The sequence below is a fragment of the Tyto alba genome, unplaced genomic scaffold (assembly GCF_018691265.1).
Source record: "Tyto alba isolate M040663 unplaced genomic scaffold, T.alba_DEE_v4.0 Super-Scaffold_17, whole genome shotgun sequence".
Lineage (NCBI taxonomy): Eukaryota > Metazoa > Chordata > Aves > Strigiformes > Tytonidae > Tyto > Tyto alba.
The window spans coordinates 22,679,247-22,698,328 of NW_024881279.1; the positions used below are offsets into that span (position 1 = coordinate 22,679,247).

Genomic DNA, 19,082 nt, shown 5'->3' on the forward strand with positions numbered 1-19,082 from the left:
CGCTGAGGCTATCTGCCAGTGCAGAGCTGAAAGCATTACAAACACACTGCCTTCAGCTGCCAGAGGACAGATATTCTAATGATAATTGGCTGCATTGCAATCTCATATGCACAGCACGTTTCATCGTGTGTAGTAACTGGAAAAATCCACTACAGCATTAGAGTATCACCTATGTACAGGATCTTTTACAGACAAAGGGGTTTAAGTCCCAAAGATACAAACTAGTAAGTTACTAGTAACACAGAAGGCTAATGAAATGGGGCACACTTGACAAATTAATCTCCAAGAACAGGATGAGAGACATTCAGTCTTTTACCTGGAACTGGAGAGGAATGTGAGCAGAATAAAAAGCAATGTTGGCATTTATAGCATACCAGCACCAAGATGAAACCAGAGAATTATCTGGTTTTAATGCACAAGACTGTTGTACTGTCAAAAGAGCTTATTTTTATTTCCCATCACGGTTTGTTGAAATTCTTCAGGACTGTAAGACCCCCTTGAAAAATCAAGAGCTTCTTCTTGCTTTTCATACCCCAGACCAATTGGGTAGCTACTCTTGGTCTCCATGATGTGCTGTGTAATGTTAGGTAACAGGCTTGCAAGAGAGAGATGAAGGTGACAGACAAGAAACAGTTTTATTGTGGTGCATAGACACAGTGAAGAGAATTTCCCTATACCAGAAAGCACTGAAACAACCAGAAAGATACCTTGTTTCACAGCATTAGTCACGCACCTTTTAATTCACATGGATAATGCCTGTGCACTGGAAGAACTGAAGGATGTAAAGGAGACTACAGCTTGCTTGATCTGTGTGTGGCAAAGACAAAGATGATCAGTCTGTCTCTGTTTCATTTTACTATCTTCAAGTGCTACTGAAATATCTCAAAATTGCCTAGGAAATTGGCTTTTCAAGTTTGTGTTCTTCTTCCTGCTGTCCCCAAAAGCTTTGTTCACTTGAGGGCTGCAGAAATACCAAGTAGCTGTATACCACGAATTACGTTGTGCACAGGAGTTTTGCACCAAGTCCCCTGCTGCCCTTCTGGGCAGCATGTCTCCTGCGGACACCAGCCCCTGGGAAAGCCCTGCCGTGTGCGTTCACAAGGGTGCCTGGCTGCCAGACGATGCCATTCTTCTGGAGGAAGGCGCTGCCCCGGGGCTGCTTGTTCAGTGAAAGGGCCAGGGTCACTGACAGATCCCATCATTTCACTGCTGTGCAACTCTGTTGACACTTCTTTACCCCAGGGGAAAATCTGCCTCATTGTCTTTTCTGACCCTCAGCACATATGACTTAGCCACATACTAATTATCTCCTGTAGTGCTAGTGGAGGAATAAGCCGTGGGGAATATGTTGTATGCAAGCTCTGGGGGATAGGATTCACAAGGAGACCTTCAGCCTGGCCAGAAGAAGATCCCCCAAAATACCTTTCTGGCCAAGAGAAAAAGAGTCCCCCAGAAGGCAGTTTGGTGTGATGAGTAAATCATCCTCTGCAGTGCCAATCTCCAGACTACAATAGGAAACAGGGAGATCAGCCTTTGGCTGGGACCTACACAAAGATCCTGGCAAATTCCAGCTGGGAAGGGTGGGTTCATCTGCTGTAATTTAGACATCTCAGAGTTAGACAACTAAATGTGAGCTTGGGCCCTGAGGCCTCCAGTATAGTCAGAGGAAAAGAAACAGGCACTTCATCTCAGCCAAGGAGGAACTTTTCATGACAGGAGTCGTGTTCCCACCAACACTTGGGTCAAGCTTGAATCATTTTTGTCCTCTTACCTACTGCCAAGTGGAAATGGGACCTTCTTCCCAGGTCATCTCCTCGCAAAGCCATTCATCTCAGAGCATGCGAACAGGGGAGCAGCAGCCATGAGCTGGCTCCGAGACACCTACGTCTCACTGAGGACCCAGTGTTCCCTATGTGAGTTTAGCCGCTTCTGCATCATTCAGGACAAAAATAGCTCTAGGATTACTACTGTTGTAGTATTTTATTAGCCTTCTAAAAACAAGGTAGATAACACATAAGTAATAAAGAAGTCAATGAATTAGCAGATGAGAGAATTTGAAGACTACACCATATGTGTCAATGGAAACACTGCACACAGTAAACACACCTGAGATCCTAGGAAAAGGAAATTCCCAAACATGACCCCTGCAAAAGACACACTGAATACACTGCTGTGGTTACCTATTAACTCCATTCCTCTGTATTTGCACAGAGAGCCAGTGGCAGGAAGCACACCAATATTGCAGAGAGCAGAAAGGCCAGCAATTGCTGTAGCATGTACTCCTTACACCCCTACCAAAGATTTAATTGGTGCCGATGTGCTATCCTGGCATTCTGCACAGTGGTGCATTTGCCCTAAGAGAGTAGGTTAAAGATTGGCAAGAAGATTCAGAATATCCAGTTCTTCAGCTTACAGTCCAGAAGTGTTGTCCAGCAACCGTGAAACATCAGGCAGTCCCACTGTCTGGAGCTGGGGCTCTCAGTGCCCTGGCTTCAGGGAACACATTCATCTTCCCCAGCACACAGTGTGATAAAATCAGGTAGAAGAGATCACTGCGATGCAAATCAGAGTGGGGACAGCCGTGGCAAAGCACTTCTGTCCAACAGGGCAGAACTGGAAGCCAGGAGCACCCTCTCCCCGGCACAGATAGATGGAAACCACCCCAATCTCTTCCCTGCCCTTCAGTTACAGAGCAGCACAACAGAGCTGGGCAAGCCAGCTGTGCCTTGCAGTGCTTGAGAAAAACAAGTGACCCTATGCTGGCTGCTATGCACTCTGGGGCACGATCTGGCTAGTTCAGGATTAGCTACAGAGACAGCAAATGGGAATGGGGAAAAAATGCCCCCAGGCAAAGGAATCAGATAAGAGGGGTAAGAAAATGAAGGCTTGGACTTCTCATCTCAGCCATCATCCCTTCTGCAGTGGGTGAAGTCCTTCTTCCTCCTCCCATCACACCATCATCTGACCCTCTCAGTATCTGACCTGCTGAGACTGTGGGAGAAGCAGGTGCAGGAGACGGTTAATGTCCTTGCGGGTGCCCAGGACAGGACCGACCATCCCCTGACTCTCTGCCTGCTCTCTCCTACCCCTGTCCCCCGACATTAAAGTGCTGTTCTAACCTGAAAAGCAGATTTGCCCCTTCTCTGCTCAGCAGTGTTGTTGTCTCTCTGTGCCCAGGCTTGGGACAGGCTGACTTTAAAAGGAAGACTCGACCAGTCCTCACTCTGTAGAGCTCACACTGACACTGGTCTCAGAGTGAGAGCTGGAGTCCCTTCAGGGTCACGCAACGTCAACAAAAGGGGAAAAGATCAATAAGTATGCTCCAAAGACCAGGGTCACTTGTGCAACCCCCCTTCATCCTCAGATTCAGCCTGGGGCCACATCGCTGAATTGCTACAGATGTTCCCGCAATGGGAAGAGGTGTAGGGCAACAGAGGCAGTGTAATGCAACCACACATCAGTCCCTGGAGTGGACTTTGTGGCCGCTCTGCTGAGAGGCCAACCCCTGTGAGCTGCTGCTCTTTGTGCCAGGCGGCTGCTGGGGCGTGAAATCAATAAATATGTAAAAGCTGAGCTTTAGGTTAACGATGATGCATAGACCCAGTGTCAGGGCAAGGGTCCCTTGTATTACTTGTCCTGGAATTCAAGGCAACTGATCCATCCCACAAATGTTTCCCCCAGCCACAATGCCAGGATTTTAATTTATTTGAGAAAATGTAGATCCTGGAGCAGTACTGAGGCCAGCTCAGAGCAGATTCTTTCCCTGCTTACTGTGATATCTCACAGGAGCACGCTAGCAGCCTCCCAAGGGCCAGGAACCTCCCAGAACCAGACACGAAACAGATACCTCCCTGTCCCAAAGAGCGTAAGACCTCAATACAGAGATGAGACACCCTGGTAGGTGTGGAACCAGGACAGTGCTCAGAGGTCTCACTGTCAGCAACCAAACCACAAGCTCATTCTGTAGCAGGGAGGGAAAGAGAGGATCAGTGGTCCTGAGGAGAAGGCATAGAGGTCCTAGTTTTGAAGTGGATCACATATTAGATAGAGGCTGATATGCTGGGCAAATCAGAGGCAGAACCAAAACTTCAGGGATTGCCGGAAGGAGGGGAGGAAGGCCTGAGAGGGCCTTTAAAGCAAAGCCAATTAGTTTTAAAGAATCAGGAGAGGAGGAGAGGAAGGTGCCATACTAAAAGCAGCTCTCTGGGGGGGAGCCTTGTGCAGAGCACAGGAATGGAGATGAGCAGAGCCGGGCTGCAAATACTCAGATCAGGAAAAAGTATTTGTGGGAACAGAGGTCATGGGAAAGGGATGGCACTTTCAGATGGACAGAGAACTACCGCTCCAAAACCTCTACAAAGCATACCACCATGGTAGTACACAGCATTGTGCAAGAGATTGAGTTACAGTTTTGGGGCTCCTTTCTGTTTGGAGCCTTTGGGATGAATGTCATTCTTTTCTTCCTAAGTCATCTTTCTGCAACTGGTATGTGTCACAGATCCTCACCAGTGCCTGATCCATGTAGTATAAGGGGGACCTGGAAAATTCATGACTGCAGGTATATAATGTGCCATGCCAGATTAATTGCCTGAAGTCTCAGCCCTCACCCCAGCCCTCCTCCCCCAAGACAAAGAATTTTAACTTAAATTGGATGAATGGGATTTCAGCTCATGTGTCAATGATAATGTTCAACCTAATCTGTGACATTTTGCAATAGCAGTGGGCTAAGGTCTGTACTTTTTTTTTTTTTTTTTAAGCAGCCAACATCACTGGAAAGAACACACAAAATTTCAGGCACATAAAGCTCCTTCCACCTCTAAGTTTGCACACACCATCAGCTGAAGCAGCCCAGCTGTAACTGTAATTTGTTAGCCACTATAACTCAGTCAAGTTTGATTAAATGCCCATTCCCTGAATCTCTTAGGAGCCCCAACTTGCAAAGTTTGTGGATTGTTCTAGTTCAAGACCCAACTGCTTCTCCTTTCAGTTCTCAAATTCCCTGGTTCAGTCCCAGGTGCACTGGCCAAGATGATGTCCATCATCTCCTTTAAAACAACAAACAGACAAACAAAGGAGATGCTCTCCTTCACACCCCCCTCCAATAAAGTGCCTTCAGCAGCTAAAACCAAATCCCAAATATCGGAGACTTATAATGACATCGTGAGAGTTAGCAAGGCAGAAGCTCCCCTGGTGATTATAACAACACCGGTGCTTGAGAAGAGTCTTAGCTTCAAGGCATCTGGAATTGCTCTTGCAAGATCCATTGTCAAATGAGCTTTTTCCTTTGTTTAAAAATGTCAGCCTGAAGACCCCTGCCAGAGTGGTGGTATAGCATGCTTGGGTTCACTCTGGCTCCCACAAGGCTTCAACAGTTCTCTTTGCCCCTCCTTGTCTCCAGGCTTAATTAGGAAATCATTTATCTTTATTGGCACTCTCTTTCCCCTGCTGCTTTGGCATTATTATTATTTTTTTTTGCCTTCATTCCAAAGCAGTGAGCTGTACAGGGAAGACCACAGCCCCATTCATTGTGGGTGGGGAATAATCTACAGCAGGGAGCTCTGCAAGGAAGACCCCAGCAATGAATCTGCCCCAACTAGCTTTGCCTGAGGGACTACTGTACAGAAACAGGAGAGGAGGGTATCCCTTGGCTCCACTTACAGGCTAACAATAGGGATTCCTGGTGATACTGAAAGTAGGACACTACTCCCAAGGGATGTCATATGGTCAGCCTGTCCCAAACTGAACTGCCAACCCTCTCCAATCTAATGATACGCCTACTTCATCACCCCAGAAAGCTCCCTTGGTACAACAGCACACAAACAGAAGAGGCTGTAAGGACAGCCACAGCTAGGAGACTACCAGGCTCCTGGGATCCCTCTGACTCCAGATGAAGACCTACGCGTCTCAGGGTTGATCCCTGAGCACAGCCTGAAGTGGGGTAGGTTCTCTACACCTCTGCAAACAGAAACTCCACTGGCTTTCTCCACAGCTGGCATTTGACCATTTGTCAGGGCAGTCAGAGAGTCAAAACTGAACCCTATCTTTCTGGGAGCTAGCAGCCTCAATCAGATCTCAGATACACTTGGCAGAAAACAGTATCACTCTGGAAGCTCAGAGGGGGAGCCACTCACTATGCTGCACTTCCACCACTGCATGCAATTCTTTCTGAGTAATTTCTGTAGGTTCCCCCTCAACTGTGTTTTATTTAAATTTGGCTGGAGATAAAATTCAAGCCAATAATTTCTTCCACCTTAAAGAGAAGTTTCCTCTTCGCACAAGCCAGGCTTGCCCCAGCCTGTTACCAATTACAGATGGAACATGCAGTTCAGAAAGGAGGAATCAGAATTTTTCCCCTCCCTCCAGCAAATATCCATTGAAAAAACCCGACTCCTTTGCCTGATGGCACCAGAAGTTTTGCCGGTAAGTTTAAAAAGCAAGAGGGAGGATGATTGATGGAAAATTTGAAGAGCTGACATACAGTTAACTGCTCCTCTCCTCCTTACAACATATGCTTCCCTTATTTTCAAAGATACTGCCTACTCTAGGAAGGCCAGTGGGATCAGGTGAAAGCTTGATCATAAAAAAAGGGTCATGCTTTCTCAGTCATGCTTTCTAGTTAGAGATCTCAAGGTTCTTTAAACACACAAGGAGGAAAGCCACGCACGGAGTGGTAGAGGAATGAGTTACAGTGGGCAACCATGTTGTTCTTGCCTCCCATCCTAATCCTCTGCATATTGTCTAAGGACTGCAGCATTGCAAAGAGCCTGACACAGAGCTGTGCCCAGCTCTGCTGGGGTCTCACAGGACCAAGAGAAAACAACACCTCCACATCCTGGCAGGGCTCATTTTGCTTCACTCCAGTAGACAACTCAGTTAGGTCTCTGGATCAAACTTGTTAAGAAATAATCCTGTGCACCTGTCCAGGTGCTGCATAGTCTGTAAGTATTTTTGCCTTGTGTACTTTCTCTGTGAAAGTCCCTTTCCAGTGCTCTGTATCTAGTCCTCTGGAAACCCCACTCTACTCTGAACTGCAAAGAAGAGCCAAAGTTTATCTGGAGACCAGTGTTATCTCTAAGTGGAGCCAGATGTATAAACCCCATTATTCTTAAATTAATCATCACAGAGTAAGACATCCTTTCTGAGGTTTACAGTTTAGGATGCTTGTCCTCCCCCTGGAGTCCCCTCCTAACATGCTGGAAGTAATGATGTACACCCATATCTAATGTCCACTTTTGGGTCCCTCTACTAAACTCAGGCTCACTCTCACTAGCTACTAAATGGAGATATTCGAAGTCATGAGGGCTCCCTCAATCCTCAACCTGCATGCACTGAGCGATTTTTAATGTTTATCACATGAAGTCCAGACCAGAAGGAGTCAATGCCAGTGAGGACTCCACCTGTGAGGTGTTTTCAAGCACTGAGACCTAGAAAAGCATGTGGTGAGGAGCCTGAGAGCTGCAGATGCCAGGCTGGGTATGCACAGACCCATCTAGATCTGCTCGGAGAGGTGTTCCTGCATTGCTGACTGCTCAACAAGGGGCACATGGTCAACAAGGGCTTATCGTCTCCAAACTGTCCCAGCTCAACAGCTGCTTGACTCTAGTCCCTGTAGTCAGGCCCCAGCCCTAGACAGGCAACCCCTCCACTTAATGGCACGTTTTAACGGCAGCGGGGAACAGAAGCAGGGGTGGGATGTGATTCTGGGGGCAGATCAGCCGAGGACACTTTGGACTCACACTTCTGCTGCTGAGGGAGCCTCAGACACTGGAGGAGGCAGGTGCTCAGCTTTCTCTAAAATATTTATCCTTGGGCTTATTTTGCCAGCAGGAAGCACTTCTAGCGCGCACATGTCTCTGGCCTGTCATTGGCAGGCTGTGAGCCAATGTGTTGCCATGGAAACTGGTGAATGCAAAATTATGACTTGACAGCAGTGTCCCGAGGAAAGAGGATCAACCTTCTGCCATAGGTTTATGTCCCTGACCCGGGGAGTGCATGCCCCCCCTGCACCGCTGTGGGTGGGATGCCATCCTGTCACAGCCTCGTGCTGGGCACAGGGTGCCAGGAGGCAAGGAAGGACTATGATCACTGGAATCACAGCAGGGAAATACTGCAAGAGGCGCTTCTCACCACTACCAGTACGCCTCCCCAGAGAGTTTTGTTGGGTGTTTGGTCTGGGGCTGACTGCTCTCTAGCTCTGAGGGAAATAGCTCCCCAGTATCCCTGTAAGACCCCAGCACCAGCGAGCTCAGGGTCGCACAAGCTGCGTGCCCACAGGGATGCAGTGTCCACACGGGGTGGACGGACAGGCTTCCCACGCCTGGCTGCAGCGCCTGGTGCAGACATTCCTCCAGAGCACCCCAGCTCCAGCACCCATTGGGAAACCACTGTGGCCACGAAGCTGACAAGGGCCACAGAAATACCGAGGGCGACAGAGCAGAAAGGCAGGCACGGTTCTGCCCTACCTCTGCTGCCTGCAAGCCCAGACAGTCCTTCCTGAGCAGCCGGCATCCCCTACATACAGGCCAGTTATCCTGGATCTGCTGGTGTTCCTAACCCAAGCCTTCCACTGACTACCTCTCTGCCTCATCCCAAAAAAGCCGTGAATCCTATGGTTATTATGAAAGAGGTCAACCATTTCGGGTGTGACTTTGAAATCAAAACCAACAAGACTGAAATTAAATTTGAGCAATTGACAGTTACTGATTTGATCACTAACTGATTTTTCTAAATGACTTTTTAGTGTCTTCTAATTTTAAAAATTAATGCTCTATCAAGTCCATAATGAGAAGAGGCAAGCTATTTTTCACACACTCAGACATAGTAGCAAAGAATTAGTTTCAAGTTTTCCAAGAGGTCAGGCATTTGCAAGCTGACTTTGTTGCTGGTTAGGTCAGGACATATGAATGCAAGCACAGTCACAATTATGGAATAATTTTACCATACATCATATGTAAATATTTGCCCTTGCAAAACATCAACATGGATCCATTTAAATCAATTCCCAGTGAGAACCCCTTAGCTTAGTCACTGGGGCCTGCTTCTCCTGGTGTTTTTGCACTGCCCGAATGAGGCGGTCCCTCGTATGACAGCCACTGAGAGCAGCTGCTCAAGAGCTTCACTGCATGAGGAGTTTGGGGCAGCCACAATGGAGCATGCCTTGCATGCAGTGACAAAAAGTCTTGTGTGAGACAAGGCCTTGGCGGGTGACTATGGGCCCTAATTCACTATTGTGATGTGCTCTTGCATCCTTGCAGTTGCCTTAGATGCTTCTGATACCATGTAAATTTAGGAGAGAACCAAGTGATTTCTCCCACATTTATGCATGCCTGCTGTTGGCTGGTGGGGCAACTGCTGAGTCTGGATAGCTTCTTCATTCAAACCCCTAATCACAAAGCAGGATTCACCCCCAGTAACCTGAGCTGCCTACAACCAGTCTACAGCTAGCAGGGAAAGAATTATCTCCCCAGGTCACTGGACACCCGTCTCAGATACCAAATGACACAGTTACTCAAGGGGAGCCCCATCTACAAACCCAGCATCTATCCTGTGTGAGCCTTGCTCCTCTCTCTCCACTGGTCTCTGAGGAAACTGGGAATCTTGCTCCTTGCTCATTCTCCCGAGCATGGTAAATGGGCTGTGCATGGTCCTGTGACTCTGAGGAAGCATCTCAGTATTGCTCAGCAATGAACTGGAGAGCACAGCACCACTTCTAGCCTGATGGTCCCCCGGACCCAGACACTCAGCATTAGCGAGCACAGGCAGAGCAGTCCCATAGCATACTTACTTCCCATTCCCATACTTGATCCGGATGTCTTTGCTCTTCTTCAGCTCTTTGCCATCTTTAAACCATTTGTAGGATGGCTGAGGGTTTCCAGCAGTCGCCTCACATTTCAGTGAAATCTTTTCACCGACATGAACATTTGGGCTTTTCAGTTTCTTCAGTTTGGGAGGGACAGCTACAAAAAGAGAAACCAGACAATGTGAAACCTGCCTCTTTCAGAGGCTGTGCACAAGCAGTGTGAGCCCACCAAGCCCCCTCCCCTGGGAAATATGCTTGCTGCCCCTGCTGCTGTGTGATGGCTGGAGAGGCCCTGCATGCCAGCTCAGCTCTCTGGGTTTTACCAGCACACGGACAAGGAAGGAGCACAGAGTCAGAAACATCCGCACAAGGAACAGAGGAGGCCCCTGGGCCTGGCTCGCTTTTTTCTCTGCTACATGTGGCCCAACTCGACTGTTCCACGGCTGCCCTTACCCGTGCAGGCAGGACCCACATGTCCTCTGCTAGCACAGGGCTTTGCTCTGCTCTCTGCGCTCTCCCACCAGGCCAGACCCAGTGATGCAGGAGCTCAAGATCCCCAGAGACTATTTTTCCCTGCATCCTGCCATTGCTGCTGATTACCAACACGTCCATGACCTCTGCCACTACCGACAGGCATGCTGCCAATCCCACGGTCCCACCAAGCACAGTCGGAGCATTTCACTGCATAAGGAGCATAGGCAGGTGACAGCGAGCAGCCCCTCATCCCCCTTCAGTGTGAGCAGTGTGTGCCACAGATGCTCTGTGCCTGCTTATGGACGGTCATTCAGCACCACAGCATCAGCAGCAGAGCAACAGCCGCTGAGAGGGGCTACAATGAAAACCTGCATATATAAAGGATGAGAAAGGGAGGGACAGCTATTCTTCAGGTTGCAGTTAGAAAGGTGAAAGGATAAAACTATTTTAAATGGTCTTAGGACCTGCAGTATCAGGTTGGCCAGCAGCCTTTCCAGTCTGAAGCCTGGCTCTGTATGTGAGCTTTCCTGGGTGTTTCAGAGAGGCGATTTTACCATGTACCTGGAACATCAGGCAGACAGGGAGACACGTCTTATCAATCTCTGCCAGGCTTTACATTAAACCTGACAAGAAAGGATTAGCAGGCTTGCAATTTTCTTTCATCTGACAGCTCTGTACTCTTCTAGCTCCCTTTTTCATTCTCAGTGCTAACCTTAAAAAAGAAAACAGAAAGTTGCTAGTTTTGCTTTAAGAATGCTGTTAACAATGGTTTCCACTCATCTAAGATGTGTTGCAGATAAACTATTTCCTCTGTCTAATATAAACAAACCATCTTTTAATTGCCTAGTGAATTCAGATCTTGTGATATGGAAGAACAATCAAAGGAGGAGGAACTGGATGGGTTGCATTAGAGCAATTGCTATTTTATAGACCTTTGTATGTCTCCATTTGTTCTTCATGCCAAGCTAAGTTATCGTAGGTTGGTTTTATTTAAAGACTGTTTTCATGGAAAGTGATCTTACACAAAATAAAAAGCACAGCAATCATCAGGCATATGCTCTCATGGTTGGAAGCTGTGAGGACTCTCATACTCCTTTGTTTCATGTGTGAGGGCATGAGAAGCAGAATTGTCTTTAATCAAGAAGATACAAACATGGAAATAAATGGAACAGTTCAGGATAACATGAACTGGCTGGGCAGAGCTCACCGTGACTGAAAGGCAAACCCAGAGATGTCTGTGACCATGAGATGAGAGGTGTCTGGCAGCACGTGGGTGGGCAGGTCTTGTCCCTAGCATGCCAGACCTTACGTTGACTCCGAGCTGCACAGCTATGCACTGGCACCAAGGCACAGAAGCAAACTTAAGATCCAGGAGTGCAAAGGAAGTATGTTTAGCACGCCGAGAAAAGAAGTATAAAATCCACCAAATAGTCTTCCTGACTGTTATTTTTTCACACCCAAGAGTGCTGTAGGCTCCCTAGAAACCTGTGCCACAGGCAACAGGATGGGGGGAGCTGCACATGTGCTAATGGGGCAGGGACAGCACAAAAAATGGCTTGGACAGCTGCAGGCAATTGCTTCAGGCTGCACACTGACGTCTTACAGTGCTTCCCAGGCCACTGTGCTTTGGCACAAACAGACTTCTGAACAAAAATGATCTCAGCTTTCCCCAAATTTCACTTCTGTGAAAATCCAAGGTGTCCTGGGTTTTGTGAAGCCAGTATCGCTGATCCTTGCCTGGAAATGGGTCACCCAGAAGAGCAGGAAGGCAACGGATGGAGAAGAGAGCTTGTCTCTTCTCAGAACACTGTGCACAGAGAGCTGAGAAGGTAAACAGGACCTTACTTTTATAGGGGTCATTTTGGGGAATAGAGAAATAGATTCTGTCAGATATTTTTTCTGTCTGAATGTGTGTGTTGATTGGCTCCTGTTGTACAGAGGTCACCCTGTACCATGCCAACAGTATACCTTAAATATTAAATATACCCTAAACACTGGGAAGGTCCTGACCTTGGCATTGGTACGTCTGCTTCATATGATTTCCAAGCGTGTGGTCTGCAGAATTATGAAGCAGGCAGCATAGCCTGGGAGAAAGATGTGTCAGCACTGTCCCTCTCCCTAGAAAATGCTGGCAAGAGCAGAGCAAAGCCCAGAAACCTAGAGACTGTTGAAGGAGAGGGCTAAGGACAAGGAAGAAACCTTCCAAGATCTCTATTCCCTGGTTCCTCCACACTGACACACAAAGCTATGCAGCTCTTGCACATTGTGCTCTTGGCCACCAGTGATAAATGACATGACATTCCTAAATAGGCAGGTCCAAAGAGACATACGCCAGGCATGGCAGAGATGGAGCTGACACTCACACAGGGCTGGGGCTTTGCCTGCATCGCGCCCCTCCAGCGGAGTCCTGCCCAGAAAAATTGAGAAGACTGCATGTCTTCTGCTGTCTTACTATAGGAGGGAAAAGGACCGTGCAGTCAATTCACAAGCCACACTTCACGGACTGTAATTCCTGATTGAATCAGACAGGCCAGTGAAAGGGGAATCCAGTCCAGAAATATTTTGGACTGTGTCTGGGAAAAGCGCTGCGCACAAAGAAACAGAACTGTGCTCCCTGACACCCAGCACATCTGTGCGCCTTACTGCTACACTACAAGTGTGGCTTGTGCTTGGACAGCAGCATGAGAAAAGCAGGCAGAGCCCCAAGCCTGGGGACGCAGCATCCAGAGCCATGCACAGGCTGCACCAGTTGAAAGGGAAGCCCAGCCTTGGTCTCCTGGAAGAGCTGCTCTGGGCTGGAAAGTGTCTCTTCATAATTCCTGCATCGTTTAGAAAACACAGAAATCCTCATTTAGAGCCATTAACTGCTGATGAGTCTGCTCAATGCCAGCCAAAGACTTTCTACTGTTTTTTACCCCTATTCTTTAAACTGCAGTCCTTATTCTTAGCCTGAATTTCTCAAACTTTGGCTTCCAGCCAAGAGATCTCTCTGCCTTTCTCTGGTAAATTTGAATCTCATCTAGCAACCAGAAACCTCTTTCCTTTTTAGGTACTTGTAAACTATGAATGAATCACCTTTCAACCTTCTCCAGCAGTAAACCAAAGTAGCTTGAGAGACCAAAGCACTGCACAGAGTGCTAATACTGTAGTATGTCAACCACAAAGTTTTACATTTTGGTTCATTTTCAGCTTCAGCATCATTCCATTTCCTATATCTGCCCTGTCCAAATCACAGAGTTGTAGATCAGAAACTTGCAAGCTTGGTTCAAACAGGCATGAGGATTTTAAAAGTGCCCCCTTTCTTTAGTGCTCTGAACGTTTTGAGTCACTTTAATCTCCTCCCTGTTTTGTACTTTTTCAGACATGTTGGGAAAACAAAGTCACTAGCTTCAAACATACCAAGATAACATACTATCCCCAGCAGCAAGTTTCAGATGTATACCAAGTGGGGTCCAGGTCCAATTTTCTCAGGTTTCTACCAGCTCTCAGCTTCCCAGCCTCCTCCACACAGGTTACTGCTGCACAGATGTAGCCAGCACAGCTTTTGTCAGAACCAAACTACCGAAGCAGGGTCACCCAAGTCACCCCATCATCCCGGCACAAGCTGAGCTGAGGCTGCCGTTTCAGCGCCTCATCACCTGGATCTCATGGCTCTGGGTGCCAGTCTGTGGTGTCCTCCACAGCTAGTTTAGCAACATACACCGCCCAGCCACCACTGCCACTGGGTTCATGAAAATGGGAAGGAGGTTTTTGGCTGTGCTTGTCAGACTGAGGTGACAGGCAGCTTCAGGTAATCACTTAGGTCACCTTGCAATCCTGCCAACCCCTCCTCTATCAGAATTCAAGTCTCCTCTCCATGGGCGTGAAGAACCATCAGATTCACAAAGCCTGAGGTGTTGGACAGAAGAGGCAGCTGCACTCCAGTCAATTTTTCTAAAAAACAACCACACCAAGAATAATCTGTGTTGCAGAAAGGAAAGTTTAGTTCTGGTAGAGCTGAGACCAACAATAAATACAGATTTTCTACAGGGTTTTGCTCACTCCAAGGTCAGATGAAACCCAAGCAACCATTAGATCCCAGCCTACACTAATTGTGTAAGCCATAAGAATTAACCCTAAAATGTTCTGGGACCAGGATCAACAAATACACACAATTTCCTCTCCTGTCTCAAGAGTCATGTTTCATTAAGAAATCTTTGCTGGAGAGATCTGCCCTCTGACAGCAGTCCTGCGGTCTACTGTCAAGTTACCACGTTCTCAGGGAGAGGAGAGGGTTACAAAAATCTAAAAAATTGAGCTCTAAATTAAGCCATACGAGTTGCTTGAACATCCACCATAAAAAGACTTCTATGTATACACTGCTTTAATTAATTCACTTCTGATTAAATCTGATATTACACTGAAGTGCTTTGATGATAACTACACCTCTTTTACTTCTGGTACCTGGAGTATGCCTGAAAGTACCTTAGAGCCTCGACTCAAAATATCACTAATCATAAATGGACAGAGTGCCCAAACAGAGTCCAACAGTGGAGCAGTAACAAAACCACATCCCACCCACAAAGCATCATACATAAACAACCCCTCAACAGGATAAAGCAGAAGCAAGTCATCCTGGTAAAGGTGCTCAGTGAATGCTTTAACAGCCAGCAACACTAGCCACAAACACTGCTTCAAGATCTGTGTCTTGCTTGCTGTGGGAGATCTTCCAGAGTGGACAATCTACAGACAAATCTGGGGTCTCCAGGCAACAGACGTCATAAGTAGATGTGACATCTTCCTGGCCTTCTCCAAAGGATGCAGTGACAACTACTGGAGGCCTCTCCACACTGCCTGGCATGTGCAGGGTGGCAAAATATTTAGGTAGGTGGATCTGGAGAATTGGGAAGACGGGATCCTTCTGTGTCTCCCTGAGCAGCCAAGGAAGAAGGCAACTTAGCTTGAATTCCCATGGCCATGGAAAAGGGAAGCTGAAAAATGCCTTCTCACAGTAATGGGGAGAGATGCAAGGAGAGTTAGGACCTACAAACTCACAGGTGATGTCTTGACAAGCCTCTATCAGAGCAATGGCTTTCAGCATGCTCCCTCCACCCAACTGTGTCCTCAGGTCAAGACACGGCTCCTCTGCCAGGAGAGGGAAGTCACACAGGTGATCTCTTGGAAATGGGCTGTTTTTCAGACTGCCCAAGCCATTGGCCCCAGGACAGCCCTTCTACACAGGTGTCAGGGCTTCCAGCCTCTGGGCTACTGTGCTGGGGCGGAGAAGCTGCAGATACAGCAGTGTCTCCAAAAGGTCTGGGCTCCCAGTTCTCTACAGGGAAATCTGGACAACCAAGGGATGCTACAGGAACAGCCCTTGAGCCTCCCAGGCTCCTTGCCATTGAAGTACAAGATCTGGAGGCATGACTCCTGCCCAAGCCATGTCTCCTGTGACCTCTTTGGTGGCAGGGTCACGAGAATTCCTCTCGAGTCTGTGACTCTCCAATGCCCCTGTAGGTGACAGGGCTTTATTTAACTACAGCTGTATCTGAAAGATGGGAGGGAGTGAAAGACCCAGGCTTTACTCAACAATGGATGCAACCTCCACAAACCACACACAGTCCAGAGCCTTCAGGAGATAACCTTGATGTCAAACTGACATATCACCCTATACCAACCTCTGTCTCAACCCACTAGTGGGTAATTATAGGCTCCAAATTGAGAATATAAAATAGAATATAGTTTGCTCTAACTATATATATTATATATATAGTTATGCTTTAGGCAACTTATATTTCCAGTTTATGCAAAATGGATGATCAGACTTCCTCATAGTTGTTAATGTCTTTGCACACTGTAGCAGTTCACTCAGATCTTTGCATCCTGGGCAGGGATACATGGCAGGTAAACCAAAATGTCCACTATAAATTTCCAAGGGTGAGCATTCTGTTGTAGCCACTATTAGGCCCTTTAATTAACACATAGCCACATTTCCCTTTCTGTGATGGTAAGGACTCCACTGTGGGAGCCAGCACTAGACAACGTGGCTCACTTTGGGCATTTACACCTCACATCCACTGTCCATGGGTCTATCTGTGCAGTAACTGTAAAGACATAGGCTTCAGCAACAGTTAATAACACAAAGATCTCCGAGGACATGGGAGATGTACTCTGTGTCTAGCATGCATCATGCTGCTGTGCCCTTCCCACAGAGGTATGTCAGCAGGAGTCAGAGGCATATCGTTGTGTTTCTGGGAGAGGTCCCACTTTGATGGATGGAGACAGGAGGTGTAACAATGCAGGAGACATTCCTCCAGGTTCTAGAGCATCTGTTGAGAATATCCACCCAGCTGACTCACAAGAGAACAGACAGTGATGTGAAGAGGACCCAGATGAAGTGTGAAGATGCTGAAAAGACTGAGATCAGCAGACCCAGGGTTGGAATGAAGCTTGGAAACCTTGATAGAGCCAGAACAACTGCATTATTCCTCCCTACATGTCCCATCATACTCCTACCATCCAAGTTATTTTCCCTTAACTAGGCTCCTGTAACCCTCTATCTCAGGGAGGAGGAATTACTACAGTACCAATCCACAGCACCATATATATTTAAAACTGTAAGTTACAACAACCAGTATTTCCATGACCGTTCCCACCAGCCAAAGAAAATTGACTGGAAAGTCTCAAGCAGGCTTGCTGACTTAGGTTTGCTCTCTATGGCATCCCTCTGGCAGCCCTAACCACATGAAAAGGTGCCACAAAGCCAGCAAGTTCACTCTCCTCTTACAAATACTGACTCCACTTACATAAAAGAGTAGCTGATAAATTCTTCTTCCTCTGTCTTTCTCTTTTCCACACTTAATATTTATTCATTCTTCTTTTAAGTGAAAGTTTTGAAATTGGTGTATGATTTGGTCCACAGCCCTAGGCTGAAACCTCTGCCCTACTGAAATCAATGAGCATTTGGCCACTGGCAAGAATGTCTTCCCAATATCCAGGCTTTTCACCCAAATTGTTAAGACAGCTAGGGTATGCTTTTATCACAGACTGGGCAGAAATGCTGCAGATGCCCATGCACATGGCCACTCAAATGCTTACCTGAATAGCAGAACAGCTACAAGTAATTCACATACAAATATCCAATATTAAAATGAGGGCTGAAGTGCTTGGATTTGCCAAACCTAGTACTCTATGAACACTAGCTGGTTTGCAAACAATGTAATTGGAGTAGAATTGCTATTGTGTTTGTTTGTTTTGAATATTTTTGGCCAGGAAGTTGTCCTGGAGGTATAGTTGAGCATAAGTGGTCTGGTGGAAAAATGTCATTCATTCTGTTCCTATTAAAACCAAAAACAATAGCCACACAAAGACAGCAGCGACAATTTCTGCTCTTCATGCCTCTAACAATGTGTTTTCAACCCTAAAGGCAACATCGTGTTTGTACCCAATTGATTCTGGGATCATATTTTATATAATCAAATATACTTTTGAACAAAGATATATTTTATGAACTGTTCAATTTCCAGATGACCTTGGAAACATCAATTCATAAAATATAGCTTTATCTCTATCTTCACAATCAGCTAGAAAAATGGCCCACCCATACTTTGTGGACTGCCAGTCAAGACCCAACCAACAAACGAATTACCCAGAGCATCCAAAACTTTAAAATACATTAATTCTTTGTTTCAGCCACTGAACACTAAGCATAAATTACTTGCCACAGCACCCTGGAAAAGACCTGGGTGGCATCCATCATCTTTCAATCACCAAAGGAAAGTGTAACCTTCACCCCAGGAGACAAAACAATCTAAGTTAGCAAAAACCCTTGTTTCGTTAAATATTTATTATGAAATCTGTACATGAAACCATATATAGACCCCTTACAGTCATGGCAAAGCTGAAGTCTATGTTTCGGTTACAGGGAAGGATTTGCTGAAGTAATACGGTCATTAGCGGATTATCATCAGTTCTAGAAAGGGATGAAAAAAACTTATTTAGTGTTTTACAGCTCTGTCAACCACAAGTGTGTTTCTTTAAAGCATGGGGGGGAAAAAACTTAGTTAAAGGGGAGCTAAAATTCTTTTACATAAACTGACTGCACTGCCTGGGCTCTCCCAGTGACAAGAGGACAGAAGACACACCATCGCAGGCTGGTGTGAGCACTGTAGCTACACTTGCAAAAACAAGAGCTGCTGCAGTGCCACGTGTACAGAACAGTCCCAAACATCACTCACCAAGTCCTTCAGATAAATCAGCAGAAGGGCCACTACAAACAGATAAATGTGATCAAGTCTTTGAGTGAGACACAAAGTTTACCAAGTAAACCTTTCTCTCTCTGCATAGCCCTGTCTTGTGGCCATCAAAATTGGGCATAAAAGCAAAGGACTAGGACAAATGCACTCTTAGCTTTAGATAGCACAGCACTTCTGGATATCTCTTTCCTCCTCTCTCAATATATTATATTTAAATAAAGACCCCAGAGGTGTTAAACTACTGAGATGTGAGGTCTGAGGTCCAGAAGACCTTAAACACAGCACCATCTGCAGCACCTCACTGCGGAGGGATTGTTCAAACCCAGACCACATCATCAAAATCCCAGCACACAGTTTGGCTCCTTTCCTGCCCCAGAAGACTTACAGGTGAGAGTCAGTTTTAACAAGCATTTTTAAACATGTTTAACATCTGCAAGTAGGGAAAAATCAGCAAAACTTGGGATCAGTTACCAAGATGTTAATACAGGGCAAGCAGATGTCAAGTAAAGGTCAGATACGGCAGCCCAGCTTGCAACATTTTTCTGATATTCCGACCTCCCAGGAAGCCAGAGGAT

The 19,082-nt window shown here is 46.7% G+C and overlaps 1 protein-coding gene across 3 annotated transcripts in view; it reads right to left on the reverse strand.

The window, feature by feature from the left end:
- The window catches only part of NRG2 (neuregulin 2), a 212,876-nt gene that overhangs the window by 52,312 nt on the left and 141,482 nt on the right, over positions 1-19,082 (reverse strand). For all 3 annotated transcript variants that reach the window (XM_032988493.2, XM_042789985.1, XM_042789983.1), the window contains exon 2: positions 9,785-9,956. In XM_032988493.2, the coding sequence (XP_032844384.2) occupies positions 9,785-9,956 (172 nt within the window). The remainder of the gene's footprint in view (positions 1-9,784; positions 9,957-19,082) is intronic.